The sequence below is a fragment of the Nipponia nippon genome, unplaced genomic scaffold (genome assembly GCF_047370975.1).
Source record: "Nipponia nippon isolate SJK-2023a ecotype South Korea unplaced genomic scaffold, ASM4737097v1 scaffold_7, whole genome shotgun sequence".
Taxonomy (NCBI): Eukaryota; Metazoa; Chordata; class Aves; order Pelecaniformes; family Threskiornithidae; genus Nipponia; species Nipponia nippon.
Genome location: NW_028262391.1, coordinates 21212053 through 21234603, shown reverse-complemented (window position 1 = coordinate 21234603; position 22551 = coordinate 21212053). Strand labels below are relative to the sequence as shown.

Below are 22551 nucleotides of genomic sequence, written 5' to 3'. Positions count from 1 at the left end.
GCCGTAAGGAATAAATATTTTTTCATCAAAGCCCATCTCTCAAGAGTTTCCAGTTCTTGTATCTATGAGATGATAGACAGTTGGTTAAGCAGCTGTTATTATTTATTTCCATCTTGTAAAATATGCAAACTCTCCCCCAAAAAAGGGGAAGGGCCCTGAGATCCATCCTTTCTGCACTCGTCAGTAATTAGTTTTTGGACTCCATTGCTACGAGCACATTCCTCCAAGCTATTCCATGGCATTTCTGTCAAATGCAATATCCATGGCAGGCTCGTGCCCCTTTGACTTTCTGAGTGTTCAGGATTCATATTCCAGAAACACATGTGGCTCCCAGGAACCTCTTCAGCCTTGACAGTGATAACAAGAAGGGATCAACAGTACCCCAAGTAATCCTTATAGCTCTGTGAAAGATTCCTATGGTACACCATAAATCAGGAAACTGCTTAGTCCCTCGGCCCCGGGCTCCTCACTTCCTCTGGCAAAAGCTCATCCCCACTCCCTGCTTGCACAGCTTGCCTGTGAGAGGACTGGATGATTTTCTCCTTATCTGTCTTGTTTCCAGGCTCTCCTGCTCTGCATTAGCCTCTCACACAAGGAAGTGCTTGGGAGACACTTAAAAAGAGAATGGAGCAGCCAAAATGCCCGCTGTCTAACTTCAGGTCAGGAAAGCACCTCACCAGTAGCACCACGGGGATGGAGAAGTCACAGCTCTGTCCCACCCCGCACAGCTGCTGGAATAGAAAAGGACAGAGAGTGAAGGTAGCATTTTGCAGTCACCCCATGACAAAGGTATACCCTTTCTAGGAGGGAGCAATCATACAGACATCATCCACTTCCAACTGTGCAAGCAAGCAGGCTTTTATCCTGTACTTTACAGCGAAGGGATTGCAAGTAGGGGAAAAGAGGCTTATTTGGCCTTTGCAGCAAGCCTAGGGCACAAGACAAATGCCAAGGACCAAGTCCTCGGGGAGGAGAAGCAACATTGAAAAAAATCAGAAAAATTAGCAGTTTAGAGCAGGGAATGGGTATTAATAAGAGACTTTTAAATTTTAATTGTCACAGAAATTAAAAGTATATCAGAGAAACATAAACTGGAAGGAAAAAAGAAATCCCCTGTCCCTGTTTTTCAGCATTTTTTTAACGCTCTCTTTTCAAAAAATATATTCCCTCCTTTTCCAACAGGAGAGGGCTAGAGTTAAAAGAACAAAATAAAAATAAACCAAAAATAAAACACACACAGAAATAGAAGGTGCAAGAAATTCAAGGTGGTTATATCCCCCACAAAACGGTGAGGAATTTAAATGTCCACCAAGCCTAGTGTGAAGTAAAATTTCCTCACACACTGATGTGCTACTAAAACTTACTCCATTCGTTTTGAAGCATCGTCCCCATGTTTCAGTCAGCTTGTGTGTAAGCCTATTAAAAAATTCTTGAGGCATCTAAGGGAAAAAAAATAATTCAGGACAGATACCACTCATAACTGATTACAAAGTTCCTGCATTGTACAAAGCCGTCCCAGTTGCCCTACTTGTGCTGGGCGTAAGCCTATTTTATTTGCTTTTAAATGCACAGCAAAGGCACAACACTTTTCTCTTGTTGGGAAGACGTACTACTGGTACCAACAGCACTTGAAAACCACATAGTTCATTAACAAACACAGAGCGCTGGGTGGCACATTAGCGGTACCTGGGCACAGAGGCTGCCTGAGGCTCCCGCAGCCCTAGGATATGTGCAGAATACACTTACATAATGAATACAGGTTGCGTTGAAGGTAACATGGTTTATTTCTTCATGATATTCAGATTAAAATGTATCAATGTATTTAGCACAATACTACATTTTAGGACAAAATCATCAGTGCTTTGCAAGTCTTCATAATGTTTATTCATTATAAATAGTAAATATTTACTGAACTTTTTACATGAAAGACGTTTGTTTTTTGTTTTCTTTTTTGTTGTTTTTTTTTGTTTGGGTTTTTTTGTTTTTCAACATGTGTGTTGTTGTAGAGGCTGCAACACAAAGATAATATTTCATTTTTCCATCACCCTTAAGACCAATGTGTGAACTAACCTCTGTACTGCACCTAGTCTAACTCACTACTTCATAGTCCTTAATGCTAAAAGGAATGTATTTGTGTTCTGCCTCCCTCTTTGTTCCAAGAATAGAGAGAAATAAATAACACCGCCTTCCATCTTCCTCTTCCTCTCAACATCACAAAACACAAATTTATTGACATTCTAAAATGTCACAATGCAAACTTCTTGTAAACCTTGGTTCCTATAATTATATTTTCTATATTGGATATCACTGTATAATTTAAACAAATGTGTCAAATGCAGGTCCAACTCTCTCCATGTCCTGTACATCACTAAAAAAAAAAATGTAAACGTAATCATTTCTTCGTATTGTTTCCTGAAAATGACCTTTAAATCATGATTAGCAAGCTGGATTTTAGTTGTCCAGCAGACTGCAACATTTCTGTATTTTATCATCAGGAATTATGCACTGCAAAAATAAAAGTACCTGCAAAAATATAGTTCTGATTCTATCTATATGACTTTGGATGATCCCAAAGTTTGTGTGAGGTACACAGTATTGCACGTTGCTAGGCAGTCGTGAAAAATCAGTCGCGTTGTTGATTTTTTTTCTCCCATGTTTGTTCGAAAAGGTACAACGGACTAGGAAAACTCCATGTACAAAAAGGTAAAATCTGTTTTTCATGTTACATAAGATCTCGTCTCTTGGTAAAGCAAAACTTGTAAATGACATTTATTGACAACATGATTACAAAAGCATGGTAAGGTAACCAATAAGTTGCTCGGGAAGTCCTTCGCACTTATCCTAGCCTCCTATGGACTGTGACTTTTCCTCTTGATGACAATTTCCAGTGTGTAAAATGAAAGAGGCTCTCCTGCCCTTGCTTCAGAAAGTGAGCAGTTCTAAAGTTAGACTAAAGTCAGCACTGGATGTCACATGAGTCAGAGTACGCAGAGCTCAACTGCTCTAAATTTCAAAATGTTCCATTTGTCCCAATCAATGCACATTAATTTCAACAACAAAAAATGGAATGTTTTGCCAGGCAGTGATATTAAATACTGCTCTGTTTTGTATACCCACTGTTAATGAACCATGTCGCATTTATTTATTCATTACTGCTTTTGGCCTTTGTCTTCTGTATAGCTTTGTCCAGCCTTCAAAAGTCTGCTAAAAGCTATGACGGGAGAGAACATAACAAGCCTGCTTCTCTCAATGGGACTGCCCCAGTTTAGACTGCAGTGTGTTGAGAAGATCCCTCGTATCCAATCCTTGGAGCGAGACCGGAAAACAAGACCAGCTTTAACTTGAAGTGGACAGTTCATTTATGCAATATCTGGCTTCAGATAATGAAAGGCACCTGCAAAAAAGCAAAAGAAGCTTTTTAAGTCATGCTCTGACAACCTCACAGCATGGGGCCATGCCAACTACAGGTTGACATTGTCATATTTAATACTTATATATCAAAGGAAAGGCACTAATATTTTTATTCCTAGGACAAGTTTGACAAAACTCTACGTATCTGGGGTTATATACTGTAATGATTCTTGAGCTGACCTCATTAAGAACATGTGTTTCTAATAGTGGAATGCCAGTGGTTATTTCATTTTGGACAACCCTTATGTTTTACCTAATGGCAATCAGGTTTCATGTCTCAACAATTAATAACATCAAGATGTTGTTGACATCACTTAAGAAAATAATTATGCAGCAGAAATCTTGCTCTAACAATCAGCTATCTCACCAGTGTACTCTGCTCGGCTTCGGAGAGAAATAGTAGTCAGCCATTAGGATCTCTGCTCATAATTTTCTTTGTTACAGACCGTTGGTAAACAGGCACAGTATTGCACAAATGTCTCAGTACTCACTTTGTCCGTATTGTCCGTACTGGTAGCCTGTGACAGGGTCCATGCTGTAACCTGTGGTGCTGTAGGTCGGTGGGCAGTAGGACTGGGATGTAGGCAGGCTGTCTAAACTCTTCATATGATCTAGCCGCTGGCTGCAGCTGGCTGAGACAGTGGTGGTGGGCTCCAGGCCCCCAGTTAAAGGGGACAGGGCATAATCAGTTTGGGGCTGGTGAGGCACACCACCGTGGTTAGTCAAGAGTCCCATTACCTAAAAGGTAGAATAATAGAAAGAGTTAAAATATTTGAAGAACTGTATTGCTTACAGAGCCACAGTAGTTCTCGAGTCTACCATTTGATTTCCTAAAATAGGTAGACTTGGTATTCAAACTATGCTTTGAGTATCTAATCCCAAGAGGAAGTGGAATTTGGTTGCATCATCCACCAAAATAAAAACTGATGGCTAACAACCAAAAGTGATACCAAGGGGAAATAAGGAAAAACCATTTAAAAAACTTTCAGGGTTTTAGAGTGCCTGATCCCATGCCCCAGATGGGATCTCTGCAGATGTTTATTCCTTGATGACTTAATGATAAGAGAATAAAAAGCAAGTAGCAGCAATTTAGCCACGCTGTCCTGCATGATCTACAAACACAGAAAAGCTGTGAAAAAGCTCACACAATTTTTTTTTCCGAGATCCGCAGTCATTAAAATGAAATTAATTTGGAGTGGATCACAGCAGCACTACTGATGGAAGTAACAAAGAATCCCAGCACCCAGAACAACATGAATACGTGGGGAAGGGGTAGAGCAGCCCTAACTCCTGCTGCTGCAAGCCCTGTGTGCTGGCCTGTGAAGAAATGAATGTGAAAGAGTGCTGGTCACAACACCAGCTCCCAACTTCATCCGCTGATTTAGATGACACGACAGAAGTGGTCTGGCATTCCAGACCGGCTTCGAGTCGACCGTGACTCCCTTAATAAGCTGCTTGTACATGAACAGTTATGAAATCAGCAATCAAGATTAGTTGACAAGAGATTACTGGAAAATATGTGCTTGCCCCTATAAAAGCCCAGCCCTCTAGACCATCATTTCCAGTAGAAAGGCAAAAAAATTTTCAAAAGTATCTGTGCTTTCAAGCAGGAGTGAAGGGACCTGCAGTGGTAAGTTATTATTGTACAAAAATCACTCACACTGTAAGTTGGTGTGCATTTCCTTTCCTGGCACATCTCTACAGCACATTTTGAAAATAAGCACTACTGAGAGAATTGCTTGCTTCCGCTGGAATAAGTTGCACTTCAAAACCTGAGAAACAGTCTGCAGCTTATAACAGATGGATGGCATACAGCTTTGCGTATTCTGATAATTTACAGGTTGTTCTTCCTCCAAAAAGGCATTACAAATATCTGACATATGCTATTTGATAATCATTTTGCTTTACTGCACTTCTTACCATAAACTAAAAAGAAATTATTAAAATTGCAGTCTGTTTTGTAAAGAATAAATCTATGCTCATATGAACATCTCTGGTTCCTAAAGCTCTGGATGCTCCTTCTTTAATTGTATTTATTTTCCATTGCAAAAGAAAAGGGATTATTATTACTATTGTAGGGAGCTTGTGGTCCCAGCTCTGAGCTTTGTTTTTTAATAAATAAACGAAACAAGCCCCAGGGATCCTGATTTAAGTAGGAAGGAAGACCTATGCAGGTCTTACATGTCTGATAAGGAAAAGAGCAAAAGGCACAAGCAGAGTACTTCAAAAAGAGATCCCCCGATACCTGCATCAAGAACACAAAACATCTCTGCATCAGATGCACCCAAGACATCTCACCAAAAAAAAAAATGCTGAGAAAGAAGTTCAATAACTACTTACAGCCCTAGAATGTTCACTTGTTTCACTAAGCAGAAAAACATGAGTTTAACTGATGGTATTTTCTGAATGTTTCACAAACTGAAGTATTCATGCATAAAGAAGTTTCAAATTATATCCAATGACTTCATTTAGATACTGTAATCTTATAACTTTTAAGTTAAAAACACAAAAGAAGAATTTGGATTCAGGGTATAAGGTATTTTCTATTTAATTCAAATAATCTTTTCAATGCACAAAACCTGTTTGTGCAAAAAAGAATTTGAAGTTAATAAAACACAACTTAAAAAATCTCTGGAATCACACAGATTGAAAAATCATGCTATTTGCACAGCAACCTGCACAGCATTTTGTCCCAAAAACCCCTAAAAGCTGAAATAACTGGGCTCTCAACTTTTTTCTTCTAAAAATTAGTTCCTGAAAAGTACTAAAATTTCTAAAGATTATTTTAGTAAGTATTTCTGTTTTAGGAATTACAAATATTTTTCTTGTACCTTTGGAAAATGATATGGTCCTGAAAATCTAGTGTGCTTAATGATCTGACATTGCACCAGCTGGATACAATATTAGAACCTATGTTCATTTAGGTTATATTAATCCTTGTCCTTTAAAATTAACATTAATAGAGTTAAAAGAAGAAAAAAGATCCACAAAAAACATAGCTTAAACATTTACATTGAAAATTACTACTGTGGAAAATATTTATGTTGGCACAAGTATCATGGTTTTGACTACAGTTTAAAACACACATGGTTTATCAGAAAGCTGAAATAAGTGCACAGCCCTTTCCATTCCCACACAGCAGCTATGTGATATGGATATTTATGGGGCTTTACCACGTTCTGTTCCAAGTTCAAGAGCAGGGAGAACGGGTTGGGCTTGCGTCGCCCTCGCAGCCCCACTGGAGTCCCGATGGCAATCTTCTCTGCCTGAGTGCTCTCACATCACAAGCTGTCTCTAGCTGGACTTTTAGGACCAATTGCTGAATTGGGCAAATATCTACTTTACCAACTACATACTTTAGCTAAACTTTTTTCTGTTAAGTATTTTCAACAGAATAGAGCCCAAGACAACACTATTTGGACTTTGCCAGCAAAAAGAGTGAACTCAAAAACTTTAGGATTGGAAGTCATTTTAGAGTTAGAGGGTAGCTTTGAAATTTAAACCTGGATCCAGACATGACCTCAAAAGCCACTCAAATTATGGTAGTATCTATATTTGGATAGAGATTTATCTTGTCTGGCAAATTAAAATTACCATTTGATGATATTTACTTTAAAAATTTTAAATTAATCAGATAATACAAGTCTATAGGCATATTTTTATTAAGCACATATGCACTTAATAAACACTTTGGAGCAGAACTGACACAGCACTCTGTCTCTGAGGTGGAGAAAACGGAAGTCTGAACAGTAACCATCTTCTCAGAAATATCTTCTTCAGAGGCCTTCAGGATCATCCTGCAGTTGATTAGTATCTAAATAATTAGATTTTTGGTCATGTCTGGTTTGAAAGCTATAAGGGAAGTAGCCCCAGGGCAGAAGTCTTTCATATGGTATGTGCCATGACCTTATCATCCATACAAGGAGTTACAGGAAGGGCATGGCTGACTTTCACCTAATCAATTAGAAAGCCATTAACGGGCCACGTCTGCAAGATGCTCAGCACCCTCAGCTTAGTGCTGTACAAGAGACACACAAAGATCTGGATTTTGTGACTCAGATCTTCTGCTGGTATGAAACAGTATAGTTCTAAATAGGCAAACAGGTCTGATTGTTTTACAATAATTAAGGAAGAAAATAAATGTACTCAATCCATATACCATCCAAATTACTAGAAAATACGTACTTCCCTCTGAATTACTTTGGGAAAGCCAGAGTACTAATTGTCAGCCTCACTGATCTGGATCCCAAAGAAGCTGAAAGAAAAATCAAGGGCTGATCAAACACCTAGAACCAAGTGCTGCTGTAACTACTCAATTCATTTTAGAAAAGAACTCCTATAAATGCAGAAAAATAGGGCTGTAAGTTTTCTGGCTACATATATTTTGTTCTCATTTTTTAAAAACACACACACAGAAATGTTGACACATAGTCTTTGAGCTTATACAATAAAAGACAGTATATATAATTGACAAAATAGTTCTATTAGAAAACAAAGGTGCAATTAGGCATAAGCAAAGAGAACACAGTGAACTGTAACAACCAAACTCCACAGAAAAGTTTTCAGAGAGCACATCCCGAGCAATCCAACATATTAATTAGGACAAACCCCTTGCTGGTGGGGTCAGCACAGCATCACTACCTGAGGATATGATCCAGAAAGAAGAGGAGAAATTGAATGATGAAAGCCGTAAAGACCATGTACGCAACATCTGGTCCATTATCAGCTATTAGAAAATACTTCTATTATTAACAAAATAAAGGCCATTAAACTGAGAAAAAGCTTATTCTATTTAAATGAAACATTATGCCTATTAATGTGGTTAGTATTTTAGGATGTAGGACCTACCATAGGCACAATAAAATTCTCATATGTTTTAATTCATTTACGCATGCCTGCGTTTAATATGCTTTGTGACCATGCCTGCAATTAATATGATCTATGAGAAAAGAACATGTGCAATATTTTTGGGTACAGTGATACATTTTTTTCTCCTCCTGTGAATGAAAGATTTAATGAAACAGCTCAAGGAAAATTGTTGGCAGTTAACGTATTAAGTTGAACTGACAGAATCATGAGTAAACTTTAGTGGAGTTAATGATATCCTCTTATCTGACCCTGACACATTTGCAGCATGTAATTTACAGAAGCTCTGTCCAGGGAATCTTGACAAATGCTCCTAACGATGTCAGGGCAATGTTCCATTCTAATGTAAAACAGATGTGGGTCAGATACCCTCATTCATCACTAACACTGAAAATTTCAAACTCCTTCCGAGATGAATGGCATTACCTGCTGTTAACTCTTTTCACTGTAGAAAAATCCCTCAAAAACAAAATATTGCACAAGAAAGAACACAAAAAAGCATGGTTCTATTGCATTAGAATGAGAGATTTTAGAAGACTAATTAAAATCAATTAGCTACATGGATCTATACCTATAGGATCCTAGAACCATGGTGCTGATTCATTTTATGTGTATGAACATTTCTGCCGAATAGATGAAAAAAAAAAAAACAACACAGAAAGCATTTTCACGCCAAATGGCAAGCATTGGGAACCACATACTTGGTTAATGAAAATAGGAGCAAATACACTGACTTTGAACATCTGATGATTTGACCTTCTGCATACTCATATCAAATGAGACCTCATACTGATTTCACACCACTAGGCATCAGTGGTAGCTACCCTGAAATTAGAGAAGGTGCACTGGTGTACATTTAGGGTAATTAAGAAGATAACTTGATCCTTCATGAATTATATTTTTATCTACAGGAGATTACTAATGTTCACAACATTATCACAGTCTCTCACTGAACTCGTGTCTTTTTTCAGGTGCTAGATCATGCAGTCATGGGACTAGGTAACATCATCAAAAGAATTCAAAGAGAAGCTAATGATCTAGCTACCGGTTGCATGGAAAAGCTTCAAAAATGACAAGACAACTGAAAAAGTAAAACAGAAAGCCCAAAGAGGAACATATACTCACAATTTATATATATATATATAAAAAATATATAGAGACACACAAATATATAAGCGCATATATATATGAATATATAAGCATATATATATAAAATTAAACATTTCAAAACTTTTTCAGGCAGTCTCAGAGACTGTAGACTCATGAGTTTAAATGCTTAAATATGGCAATACTACATACAACAGTTCATAACAAGCCTAAATTTGAGATTACGTTGCTCTCTGCCTGTGAACTCTTCTCCCACCTTCTACTCAACCCAAAACACAAAAGAAGGATTCTGGCCATCCTGAAAACCAGCCCAGCTGTCTCTAGCTGGGTTCTCATACACCTTCCTTCTGCAACAGGGATACACAGGTTTGTTCCCTCTGAAAGCAAAACAAACAAAAAATAAACTTTTTTTTTTCTTTTTAATTCAACCAGCACTCAAATTGTTTTGCTGGCAGATGGCCAGGGAATGGGATCTGCAAAGCTTTCACAGGAGGACTCTCACCAAACTCAGCGTTTGCCCCTACAACAACACCTATTGCATGATCTACGCCTACATGGCTGGATTTACCAACGGGAAATTGCTACAAAATCCTAGCCATTTAGGTAAAAGCAATAAGTTATCCATAAATGTGTGGAAAAAAACATAAGGGACAAGCATAAGTGGAGGAATCCAACCAGTAAGGAAGGGTTCATTCATGACACTCGCACTAATGCACATGCCAGGGCCTCTAATCTAACCAGCACTGGGGAAAAACAAGTATTTTGCTATTTTGACTAGAGGAAGGCTTTTTGTATCCTGACTCAGCACTCAGGTAATAAGAAAATTATTACCATTACTGATGTCCTGGCAAAAATCAAGATAAAAATAAAACAGTTCTCTCTAGAGAGGTAGGAAGTTTTGAAGGAAATTGAGTCCTATGCATTTAAAGATGGATACATGGCTTTCTAGAGTGACTTTGCTAAGGATGAAATTCTGCTCTTTCTGATCCCACTGCAATATATGCTTTTCACTGAATCATGCCATGGTATTTTTAGTACCTTTCCTTGGAAATCTAAAATATAGAGCATAATTAAGGATTCAAGTGAGCCACCTGTGATTACTCATGACAAAGCCCTCATTCATATACCGGTCCTTAATTGAATAAATATGCAAGTATTCCAATTCCTGTCGATATTTCCATTTTGTAAATTCATTAAGCAATTAGAAGTTCACCAATGCATGCCAGTCATATACTCTATGAAAGGCTGACTCATACTTTCACTTAACAAGTGGTTCAAATTGAACTTCTACATGTAGCAAAAGTAAAAAAATATTTTAAGGGCTGCAGTGACACTGAATACTCATCCTGCGTATACTCTAAATGGTACAAATTATTATGGAGGAAGATAAGTCAGGTTTGTGAGCAGTATAATTAAAAAAGGGTTAAGAAAACCAAGAAACTGATATGTTTTATATATATTGTGTCATTTTACTGTTACATTTTTTGTATTTAAGATATCTATATTTTTATCGTATTTCGAAACATTTATTCACATGAAGTTACAGTACAATTGGCTTAAATATCCAGGAAAGTCCAGAGCTTTTTTGTATCTCTATGTAAGATTTCCAAGCTGTAAAAAAAGATCTGTTTTTTGAAGGCTGAAGCCCCACCCACCCGCCCCAACTTTTCTCGCATGGTGGGGATGGAGGTGGAAATAGGCCCAGAGAGAGAAGTTAAGGTGGACATTCAAAATGTAAGGTCACTGGTTTATTGTTGTTGTTACAGTAACATATTTTATTATGTATGTTATATTATGTATAAATATATAATTATAGTATTTAAAATACTATGATATTTACAAGACAAATAATAAATGTTGTTATTCTTGCACGATAACACTTACAAAACACTTGGATCCCATCTATTTGTACCCACTCCAGAAACAGAAATAATCAACCCCATTGGCTGAACTTTTTTTTAATTAAAAAAAAATAACAAAAACCCCAAACTCATGCTCATGAAAATTATATCATGTGAATTAACTTTCTTCCCCACAAAGAAATCCTTGACCTCTGTCTCATGTTCTTGGGACATTAAGTGAAGAGCTCTCAAAGCCAAGTTCATTGTGACAAAGATCATGAGCTTCTTATTGGTGTGGAACCTGGATCCAAATGAAATGTTTCTGTGGGCAACCAGTTAGTAATTTGACAGAAGGTACAGGAAAAAGTATAATAAATTAACAGTTGCTTTTTTTTCCCCTTTTCTCCCTCCTAATGAGGAAATGCAAGTTTTTAGCCACTGGTTCCTGTGTTTCCCTTAAAAGCAGAGTTAATAAGACAATATGAACATATCTAACTGATTCGACAGCTGCCATCAGATCCATACTTCAGGTTAATGAAAACCAAGTGCTCTCAAAGACTTAAGAGAAGCCAGTTGCCTAAGATCTATCTCACCAAAAGGAGTTACAGGATAATTCTGAAACTCGGGCAGTGAAATGTTTTGACAGTGGAAGAAAGAAACCTTGAAACAGCTTGCATCTTTACTGCTGTTCACAGAAAAGTTTGGAATTTTCTTATCCAGATTATTCCTGAGCTCCAGGTAATGGCATGAGAACTGCAAACTTTGTTAAAGACTGTTATGATCTTCTACACAACCCATTCAACATGCAATCCACTTCCCATTTTGAAACTGCAGCCTCTGAAGTTACTGGTTTGACTCAACTAGCGGGGAAGATGGCAAGGAAGAGGAAAAAGTAGATCTGAGAAGTTTTCTAGAGGGCAAGGGGGGGAAAAAAATATGTCCAGCAGGAGACAGGTTACACACGTTTGTTCTTTTTCCAGTAAAAAATTAACACTGCAGTACTATTTAAGTCTGGGTATCCTATGGGTTAAGTACAGGAAGCAAGTGGCCTCGTGGGCAGCAATGCGAGCAGAGTATTGCTGCTTGATCTGAACCCACGAGCAGTCGAAATGGCATGCTTCAAAACCAGAGAACTGCCTGAACTGCCTGGTGTAGAGCTTTGACACTAATAAAAAGCACATGACAAGGTCAAGGGATGCCCATGTACACCGGAAAAGCCTTTTTCCTTCTCTTAAATGAAGCAGTTCAAAATATTGATATCCTGTCTTAAAAACAATCTGCTCTCTAGTAAGACCATACACCTGCAGTTGCAAGACAAGTGTTTTTGCAGTTGCTCTTCTGCTTTTCATGGAAGAACTGGCAATGACTGTTAATGCCAGGATCAGAAAGTGAAACACCAATTCAGAGGCACGCTTAAGTGCCGTACGCACACATTAACACATAGATATGCTACTCCCTAATAATTTTGAGTTAACAAATGTTTGTTAAAAGGAAATGCACTAAGCAACTGAAACCTAATTTGAAAAGGAAATACGATATTCCCATAAACGTATGCATGAAAGCCAAGAAGCTGCATAATAGGCATAGAAAACATAAAAATGTGCAATTTACATATATTACACACTAATAATCTCCGTTCTGACATTATATTTAAAGAGCTCTGGCTGAGATAGCATGCTTGCAGTTTGGTTGCTTTTTCATGAAATACAAACAAGGAGACTCCTGGCTACCAGTTCCCCGAGACATTAATCCCTGTCTTATTCCCACAAAAGTCAACCCTTTGCAGGTCTGAAAGACAGACGTTGCCTCACCACAGCCAGGTAGCAACGAGTAAGCCAGATGAACAAGGAGAATAATCAGTCATCTGGAAGAGATCTGCAGATCTTGTCTTGATGTTAAAAAGTGCTGAATAGTATTAACAAGGTGGCACTCTCTCTATTCTCTTATTCTTTTAAAGAAGAGCAACAACATTTTATTTCCCAGCCTGCAAGACAGGTACGTGATGGAGCATTCTGCTTCCTAAAACTGACCAAAACATATGGTCTTCTCTAACTTCCAAGTTCATGGCTAACATGATAAAAATAAAATTACAGCACCCTAGCCATCTCCCCTCATCCTCTGCCTTCACCCAGTGCTTGCCTGAAACAACATATTAGTCCATCATACTCAAGAACAAAGTTAAAAAGGAAACATCCTGCATGGAAAATAAAGCTTCCCCGGGGTTCTGTGTGTCAGACCCTCATTTGGAATAAACTGAAAGCAAAGAGGAAAAGGAGGTTTAAGTCTGGTAAGAATATGATCCTGTGAATCTTAATATTAGACTTTGTTCTGTATGTTCTGAGGGTTTTTTTTTTTTAAATCACAAAAGATTATTTGGGCTTCAGACAAAGCTCCCCCTCCCCCCTCTCGCTAAACTCACCGTAAATTCAGCTTTACACACAGTATGTCCAGAGCGCTTGCCTGAGAGGACATTGATGGGTGGAAACATTATGTTAATTGCTCACACACTCAGATTTATTGTGGTCAAAAATCCACCGGCTAGTACAAAGACCTTCTTTCCTCCTCATCTAAATTCCACGCACACATGCAGGGCACTGCAACATGCCCACTCAGCAGGAAAACTCCTGTTTCTCTCTCTTCATGAAATCCCCAACACAGAACTGGCTTTCGACTTGCCAGCCACCTGGGCGCCTGTGGGAAGGGCCCCGAGGAAGCATGATGAGGGGACGCGCTGCGACACCCCCCACGACTGAGGGCCATTTCACACACAGTCATGTCACACATACATGACCGACACCTGAGGCTCTTCTTCCAGGCATAAAGCACAATCGCTGTTGTGCTAGATTCCCACAATTTGTTGCATGTAATTTACATATTTGAGGCTGTATCACTCCCTTGTAAAAACATAAAGCCTAGGTATGTAATTTTATACATACATAAACACACTTTATACTCGTCTCTAAGTTATTGTTTAGGCCCAAAATTGTTTTAGAGGAGCTGTTGGTAACACTGGATGAATTTAGGACTAGGTTTCTTGTTTGTTTGTTTGATGGAAAGATCTTTATCAGCCAGTGAAGGTAATCATTCAGTTGCCAAGAAGCTGTTCAAAATCTAAATGGATATAAGTAATCTCCTGTATGCATTCAGTGAAGAACATGTCAGCTTTTGACTCATCAGCCTTCTCCTGAACCTGTTGGTAGAGGTGCAGGATAGGGCCAGGAGCTCTAAGCTCTGGGGTAGGAAAAGGTTTCAAAAGTCTAAGGGAAAACAACAAAATCCAGAAGTTTCATAGCGTAAAGACAGGGCTGGGTGCAAAGAAGCACAGTAACTGATTAAAGACGTCTAATCTGCTCCAGAATCTCCTTTTGATTGTATCAAACCTCAAATCAGCAAGACTTTGGGGGGAGGAAACCTGGCCTCACTTTTTTGTCCCACTTTGCCCAGACACCACAAGATTTCTTTACTGTTGTGCTCCACTTCTGTGTCACAGACAATAAAAGCTTTGTGAAGGGAAAAAAAGAACACATTTTCCGTAGCCAGAACCAACATACATTTAAACTGACACTAACAACTACTTTTGATGGATTAACGCTGAATCCCAGAAAGCTGTTTATGTCAAAATTGTGGAAGCCTTGCACACTATGAAACTGGCCATTTAAAAAAAAAATGAAGCAACTAATATAATGTCATGGCTTTTGTTGGAGATTGCATTTAGAAATCAAAATACTTTAGAACAAAATCCATTCAAGTCTTGTTGGAAGTACATCCGTTTGTTTTTCTGTTGGTATTTTTTTCCTGAGGTTTCAAGCCATAAAGTTTTGTACCCCACTCTATGCTATAGGAATCTGTGAAACTTAATTACATTTACTGTTACAAAAAAGGGTTTATGAACTTTTGCCTTTGGGCAAAAATGTTTATTTCATTGCCTTTGTTATTCATTCTTTTCAACTCCAGTGCCTTTGAACTTTTCAGCTGCACAGAGTTATCACCGTTGCACAGGAACCAGGAACTGTACTCCCGAGATGCAAACCACAAGTTGAAAAAAATGAAGGAGGCAAAGATATACGAGTCGTTATTTTGGCCACCCTTTGTGCCATTAAAATCTCATTTTCTGCCTATTAGAATGCCCTCTCCCTGCTTAGGCAGTGGTGATAGTCAGTGATTAGTGTGTAATTGAGTATAATTGTCTTTTCACTTTTCATTTGTGTCATTCTGAGCTTCTCTCTGTTTTTCTAACCACTGAGAGGAAAAAAGGGTAGAAAGAAGATAAAGCTGTTAAAACTCTCACTTTCAGCCCTGAAGAGATTCTTGATTGTAATTATAGATTGCATCCTCTTTGTGACTTCTCAGAATTTAGTGGACATCTCTTTCCAAGCACCTGGGCAAAGCTCTCGCTAATAAAATAAACTACCATCTATTCAAGCTTTAACTAATAATGTCAGCTTCAGACAGATGCCATGTGTAGGAAAATTTAACCAACCTTTTGACACACAATTATCAAGGCAATTTATTAACATGATTTCCTAAAAGGAGCTCATGCAAATTAGAAAAACAATTACGGTATTCATGCATTTATATATTCCCAAAGAGCAGTAATACTCCTAATTTATGTATTTATAACTCGATTATGGCTCATCTCAATGTGTACTGCTCAGGCCTTGGAACTCTCCTTGTACAACTTGCGTGTAATTTTCCTGGACCATTCGGTAAAACCTTGGTGAGGTTATCTTAAAGAGATATTTTATTTATAGAAAAACTATATGATCTACTTTCTGTACCTAGCCATGGATCTTCAGGAAAATAGCAGTACGTTACAAATGCCTGACAACTGAGTGTAAACATGAAGCCTGCATGATTACATTAGAAATCACTTGAAATTAAATATAAGCTATGACTCTTGATTCAGCCAGTAGGAGGAAAAAAATAAAAAAAAAGAAGGAAACTAGCAAACTGAAATCATGTGGCTTGTATAAAGAATACATTATGGTTTAAATTTGGCAATTCATTATACTGTGGCCTGAGGGAATAGACTCTTTGGTTCTGGTATACAGCAAATCCTCTGTCTGAAAACACAGGACTGACCTGAGGTGAAAGGCCATTGCCAATGGCAGGGTTCATGGGATTTGAGGGCCCGGACGGAGGCACAAAGCTGTCTGTATAGCTGGAAAATCCATGCCTGGTGCTGGGTAGGCAATAGGCAGAGCTGCTCTCTGGATTCGAAGGGAGGCTGCTTTGGTGTACTGTGCTTGGAGGGAGAGGCTGAGGTCTATGGACGGTACTGCTTGGATCAGACACAGCTAGAAGCAAAAGAAACATATTGATACGTTTTCCTCCTTTTTTCCGGCATAAGAAGTTCATTATGTGAAGCTCAACTTGACAGAATTGCATCAGGACCTGCATGTAAATACTAGTTAAATAGAAAAGTAAGTCTTTAATATTGCTAGATATTTAACTGGCCAGTTAAATTACATAAAAATTCTTAAAAGACTATAAAAGTTATAACAAGACATACACAGTTTTCAGACAATCCTTAGTGCGTACATATTGTTCAGAATTGCTGCAGCAAAATTAAAAAGAAAATTTATATTTATATATATATATATATCATACATAAGATATAATATACTTTCTATATATACATATATATAAAGGAAAAGCTTTATTTGCTTAGAAGACTGGTAACAGGCTTTCCCCTCCTAGTCACACCACAGAAATTCTGCCATGATTTGTAGTAAACCTAGCAACAGATAGGAAAAGCCCTGGGCTTTGCAAAATTCCCTTAATTAAAATGTGGCCTGGCCAAACCATCCACCAACAGTTAGGATCCAAATCTCAAGGAGGGAGCAAGGACAGCACGGTAATTTGTTCCACAAAAACTCACCTGTAACGTTTATCTTTAACAATAAAATCTAGCGTAGCCTAGATCTGAAACTCTGTTCCCCGCTCTTCCCAAATTCGTCAAAGTTCACAGAATTTCTGATAAGGTTAATACAAATTTTTACCATACTGAGACTTGTGACTATCTGATGTAAAACAAGATGGCCTGAATATCTGGTTTTTTCCACCATCAGATAAATATTGTGAGTACTCACAGAAGTTTCCAGTGCACCATCATCGAAAGCAACGAAGAAGACAGAATGCAACTGCTGTGTCCTTCCCGGCCATGCTGGGCACTCTCGGTGGAGGAGCAGAAGGGTAGGGAAGCATGTACATCGCTTTACCAAACACTGCACCTGTTGTGCATGAGGCTACTGTTTCTCTAGTTAGCACCCTTCACACATAACCAGCCCTTTCTTGCAGCAAAACAAACCTGAGTTCTTACACACTTAAATGCAATGTCCTCACTGACTCAGACCCTAAATTAGTGAACACCCCTTTTTCTAAATTAGAGAAGAAAATGTTTCTGCAATGGATCAGCACGGGAAACCCCCAATAACACTATTTTAACGAAGTACCTGTTGGCTACTGTACCTTGCGGTATGGAGGTGGGTTGATAGGAGGGCTCAGAGAGCTGGTATGTCGGCAAAGTTGGCATGGCACTGGGTGGAAATCCTCCTGGGATCAGATGGTTGAAAGCCATCAGTTGATTGGCTCCTGCCTGTTTCCTCCATCTAGCACGACGGTTACTAAACCAGACCTACAAATGTTTTAATTAGGGACATTTGATTTTTGTACATTTAATACAGATGCATCAGAAATAATGGCATCGTATTTCAAATGCATTCAGTGTCTAAGAAGAGAGATGCAGAAGATGCACACTGGGCTCAGAGCTCCTAGACGAGAAAGGAGCCCTTGGCTCACACTTCCATGGTTCAACAGACAGGACACAGGAATCCTGAACCCTAGTTTCCTCGCAAATACAGCCTCTCCCAAGAAACCAGCTGACTAATGCTTTCAAGCTTTAGTGCTTTTAATAGTTATCAATCACTATCCTTATTGTGCCAGATTTAATGAAAAAGGGAAAACATATCTCCATTTGATCCAAGTGCCAGCCAAAGCTATTTGGTCTGGATTGTATTGTCTTTATATTTAATTTGCTGACAAGTTAGCAGCATCGCTTAATGCACTATTGGAAGGTGCTTGTACTTATATGTTGGGATACTATATTGCCCTAATGATCAACAGAACTTTAAGCTTTTAATTTGAAAAATACAAGCCCTATGTACAAAAAACACACAAATCCCTCCCAGCAAGTTTTCATTTATTCACATATGTACAAAACATCTCTTAATAAACTTGACATTAACAGTAGATCAGTATTTCAGTACTAGATTAGCATTTCAGAACCACTTTGAAATCTGTTTCCAGGATGGGGTACCAAACAGATGGGGTTTGGATTAGCGGGACACTTTAGCTATAAATCTGCTTGCCTTCACGTCATTCTCAGTTCGTGTTTTAAGTTTTCCAAGTCTTGGATGGCTCTTATTGCCTCCAAGAAAGGAAGAGAGGCAAGACTTCACAAATGCAGACACAAGAGTTGCAAAACACATAAGGTTAATATTGACATTATAGCGATTAAACACGCCACAAATCAGAAGGGCAACCAGCCACAGCAGGGGTGCCTGGACCAGCATGCATCCACACTGCCCTGCTGCAGGTTTAGAGCAACTTCTAGATTACAGCGCTCAGGTCCATGACGGGGACCACCGCAGAAAAGAAAGGTTGTTGGAGATAAGGGAGACTACATGTTTGTAAACAAGCAGACAATTACTCATAATTGTACACCCTGAAGCAGCTGCAATGATCATCGGTGAATACTATCAATTAGATACGACCTTAACTGAGTGTTAGCAGCTTACAAGGTACATCTGCACAGCCTGAAAGCCGCTGAGGCACGTTAGCTGATGAGCTACATGTAGACAGATTTGTAAAAGTAAGTTGGGTCTTAGATCTGTCACCCTTCCTGCAAGCAGCCCATGCTGGCTTATGAATTGGCCATCACAGACTGGATTTCTAGGTGTAACATCACTTACAAACCATGAGTGGGCTTTACATAAGAGTGTAACAACATTTTGGACTACACTGGGCTTCTCCTCCCCTTGCTATTTCACAGTAGGAGTGGTGGGACTCACTGGGCCATCTGGTTTCTGATGCAGGCCATCTGTCACCATGTAGTTTGATCTGGCTTCATCCTCTTTTCAGAATGAGATGCTCAGTTCACACAGCTGCCTCGTCCTTTGGCCACGTCTACTCCTCAATTACACACTCCCACTCCAGTTTAAGATTTAGGACAGAGGGATAGATGGAGCCTCTGTTCTACCTCAGGAATCCCTCTCTTGTTTTTTTGCTGTACATACTAACCCTCCCTCTGCCTCCACACGAACCATTTCTGAAAGCAGCTGGCAGGGACAAGGCACCAGCGTAGAGATGCGAGACCTGCGATGAGCAATAGTTGAGGATGGGTCTAGATTCAGCAATATTTTTTACTTTCTCATCCTATAGACATCTATATCCTTTTTCACCTCTCTGCTTACCCTTTGCTTCTCTCACTGACACTTAAACCTAAATTTCTTATTTACTCCTCACAGACTCCTTCCACCTGCTTGTCTCCCAAAGCCCACCAGTCTCACACTCCTCTGGCAGTATCTTTTGAAGATGACCAAAGAGAAGCAAAAAGGGGCAAGACACACTGACGAAGGAGGAAAAGGCTTTGCTAAAGAGCCAAAGAGTACTTAGGAAGGATAACGGAGGTCAGAGAGGGAGCAGGGAACAGCAAGCGCATGTTGTAATTAGCCTGCCCAGGTCATTAACTATGGCTTTCTCCGTGACACTCTCCCTTCTTCAGGTCAAGAGGGTTATCTGATGATCTTCAAACGCTTTGGGAACACTAACTGAACTACACTACGTGAATGGATTTCACTGAGGAAAATGAGGTAACGAGATTTTGTTTTCTCTACAAATAAGCATTTGTCTTCAAGCCCTAGGTCTTTATTAAAATGAGTCAGATCCCAAACTTTAATTCAGTAGCGAGTGATTTGCATTAATGCCAAGTTTTATGCTTTCATTTACAGATAGATTTTTGGCTCATTTTATAATTTGCGTTTTTCCAGAACTGCAGATACGTATTAAACATCCCTGAAAGGGACACACTCAATAGTATCAAAAAGCCTACAGCAGTCCCACAATGAACATACTTGCGCAGAGCTCTGTTGCCACCCAGACCAAGTTGGACTCTGCAGGGGTGCCGGAACCCACCTGGGCTGTGCAGAAACAAGGCTGTGCATTACCACCTCAGTCCCATGCAATTGGGACATGCTAAATGGGTGCTACTTGACTGGCACCCATGTCACATGCTACTGACACAGCCATGGCTTCAGGCTCGTTGGCTCCAGCCACTGCTACTCCACTGCCTTGCTGCCCCATGAGCCGCAGCACACACCTGCTGCTGCTTGCCCTGGCTTCTTACTTTTCCCGGGCAGCAGGAAGGCAGATGGCACCTGACTCGCACTGGAATTAGTCCAAAACTAACTCACCAGAACTCACCACTAACTCGCCAAAACTCACAAAAAAAAAATTATTCAAACAAACTCCGAACTGTAGAGTGAGTCTTATTGCCACTAATACCACACTCATCATTACAGAACAGTAGAGGCACATTGGGAAGAAAAAAAGCCAACCAAACAAACCAACTGAGCAAAAAAAATGGGGTCCAATCCACATACGTACTTGTTTCCCTTTGATTTTAACAGGCTTTGGACCAGCCTTAGTAAAAATACTAAAAATCATTTCTCTTTAAAATGATGATTTAAAACTGAAGCTTTGAATCTGTAATTCTGGATGTTTTAACACAGTAATTTTTCCTGTTGTTACTATTTACTGTCATGGCCTCAAGCTTTTCACATGGCTCGAGATTTGGTTTGCGACTGTGTTTAACTCCCACTTTATACCAGGTAACTGCAGGTTTCAGATGTTCTGTGTGACAGAACACAAAGAAGAAATAATGTAACAGTAAGACAGGAGAAAAAAAATACAAATAAAATTAAATGGAAGAGTTAAAAAGTTGAAAATCGATTTTGGAAAGTCAAGAAAAAATTCCTCAAAACTAAATAACTCAAACCTAAATATTTTATTTACATTTTATGTAATGTTTATTAAAATTAGTTAGATCCCAAACTTTATTTAGTAGCAGTTATATGCTTTCTATGTTAACTGAAATTTTTTAATCATAGTATTTCACTTAGACTATGTTCAGCTAACTTGACTCATTCTCAACAGTTCACAAAATTTTTTTATTTTTTAAATCAGCACATATCATGAAGAATCCATGTGCACTATTACCACTAATTAAAGAAATCTTGAAAAATTTTGCCAATATCAAGCCAAGACTTAAAAATAAATCTGGTCACCACAAACCAATGTGTCTGCTTAGAAACATATTGTAAACACCTGGGGAAATATTTTCTTTTGTCTGTACATTTCCAACATGATTTAAACACAACATCCTCTTATGTTCAGCAAATTTCAGCTTCCACCAGCATGACAAAATCCTCATCTTATGAGTGGCCTTTTCAAATCTGGCATGTTCCCCATAAGATGCTTCTGTTCTCCCACAGCCTCCCTTCTGAGAGGGAAGCGATCATCACCTGGATGCAGAGATGCTCCGAGTATAACCCAGCCCCTGGTGAAGATCAAAAGTATCATACTGTGAGAAAGTGCCACCCTGTAGTGGGCGTAACAGAAAACCAACTCTAAACTATCCACATCTACTTAATCTGATGAACTAATGCATCTTGTGTGTTGCCTTCACCAGCAACAGCATGGATCTCTGTCAAAGGCAGACCAACCCTAGATAGTACTTCAAATCACCACTACCACACCAAATTCCCCCATGGAAGCAAAAGCAGTGGATAGGCAAGCTACTGCATTTTGGAGACTCAAAATATACTGTTCTTACACAAATGGTACTGTGTCTGAAGGAATATGATCTACTCATGTTGCTGGAACACGCAGGAGCTCTAAATTAGGTCAGCATTTTGTTGGTCCTGTGCAAATCCAGACACAGACAGATGAAACATGGCGTGTCTGAGGGACCCAAGCATCTAAAAATGACATCTGCACCAGAAGCCAGGTCACTTTCATTTTAGTGAGGCTCTGGCTCCCTAGTTTCTCTGTCGCTTTCAAAGATTGAATGTAAATAACTCAGACAATCTGGAAACAAAATTGAACCCCAGCATCTGGCCAAAATTTACATCTCAAAAACAGAACTGAAGACGACGAAATTTAGAGCAAAAGAGAAAAAAAGATAGTCTTGTAAGGGAAGCAAGTATTGGAGGCTCCAGTTTTTCAAGCATCTGGAACCAGACTGACCAAAAAAGAAATCACTCCA

The 22551-nt window shown here is 39.0% G+C and overlaps 1 protein-coding gene across 2 annotated transcripts in view; it reads right to left on the bottom strand.

The window, feature by feature from the left end:
* Positions 1-1978: 1978 nt before the first annotated feature.
* Positions 1979-22551, bottom strand: part of PAX3 (paired box 3) — an 81871-nt gene continuing 61298 nt past the window's right edge. For both annotated transcript variants that reach the window (XM_087739298.1, XM_087739299.1), the window contains exons 6-9: positions 17697-17862; positions 16308-16522; positions 3903-4149; positions 1979-3394 (exon numbers count right to left, since the gene is read on the bottom strand). In XM_087739298.1, coding sequence (XP_087595424.1) covers positions 3360-3394; positions 3903-4149; positions 16308-16522; positions 17697-17862 — 663 coding nt within the window. In that variant the 3' untranslated portion in view covers positions 1979-3359. The remainder of the gene's footprint in view (positions 3395-3902; positions 4150-16307; positions 16523-17696; positions 17863-22551) is intronic.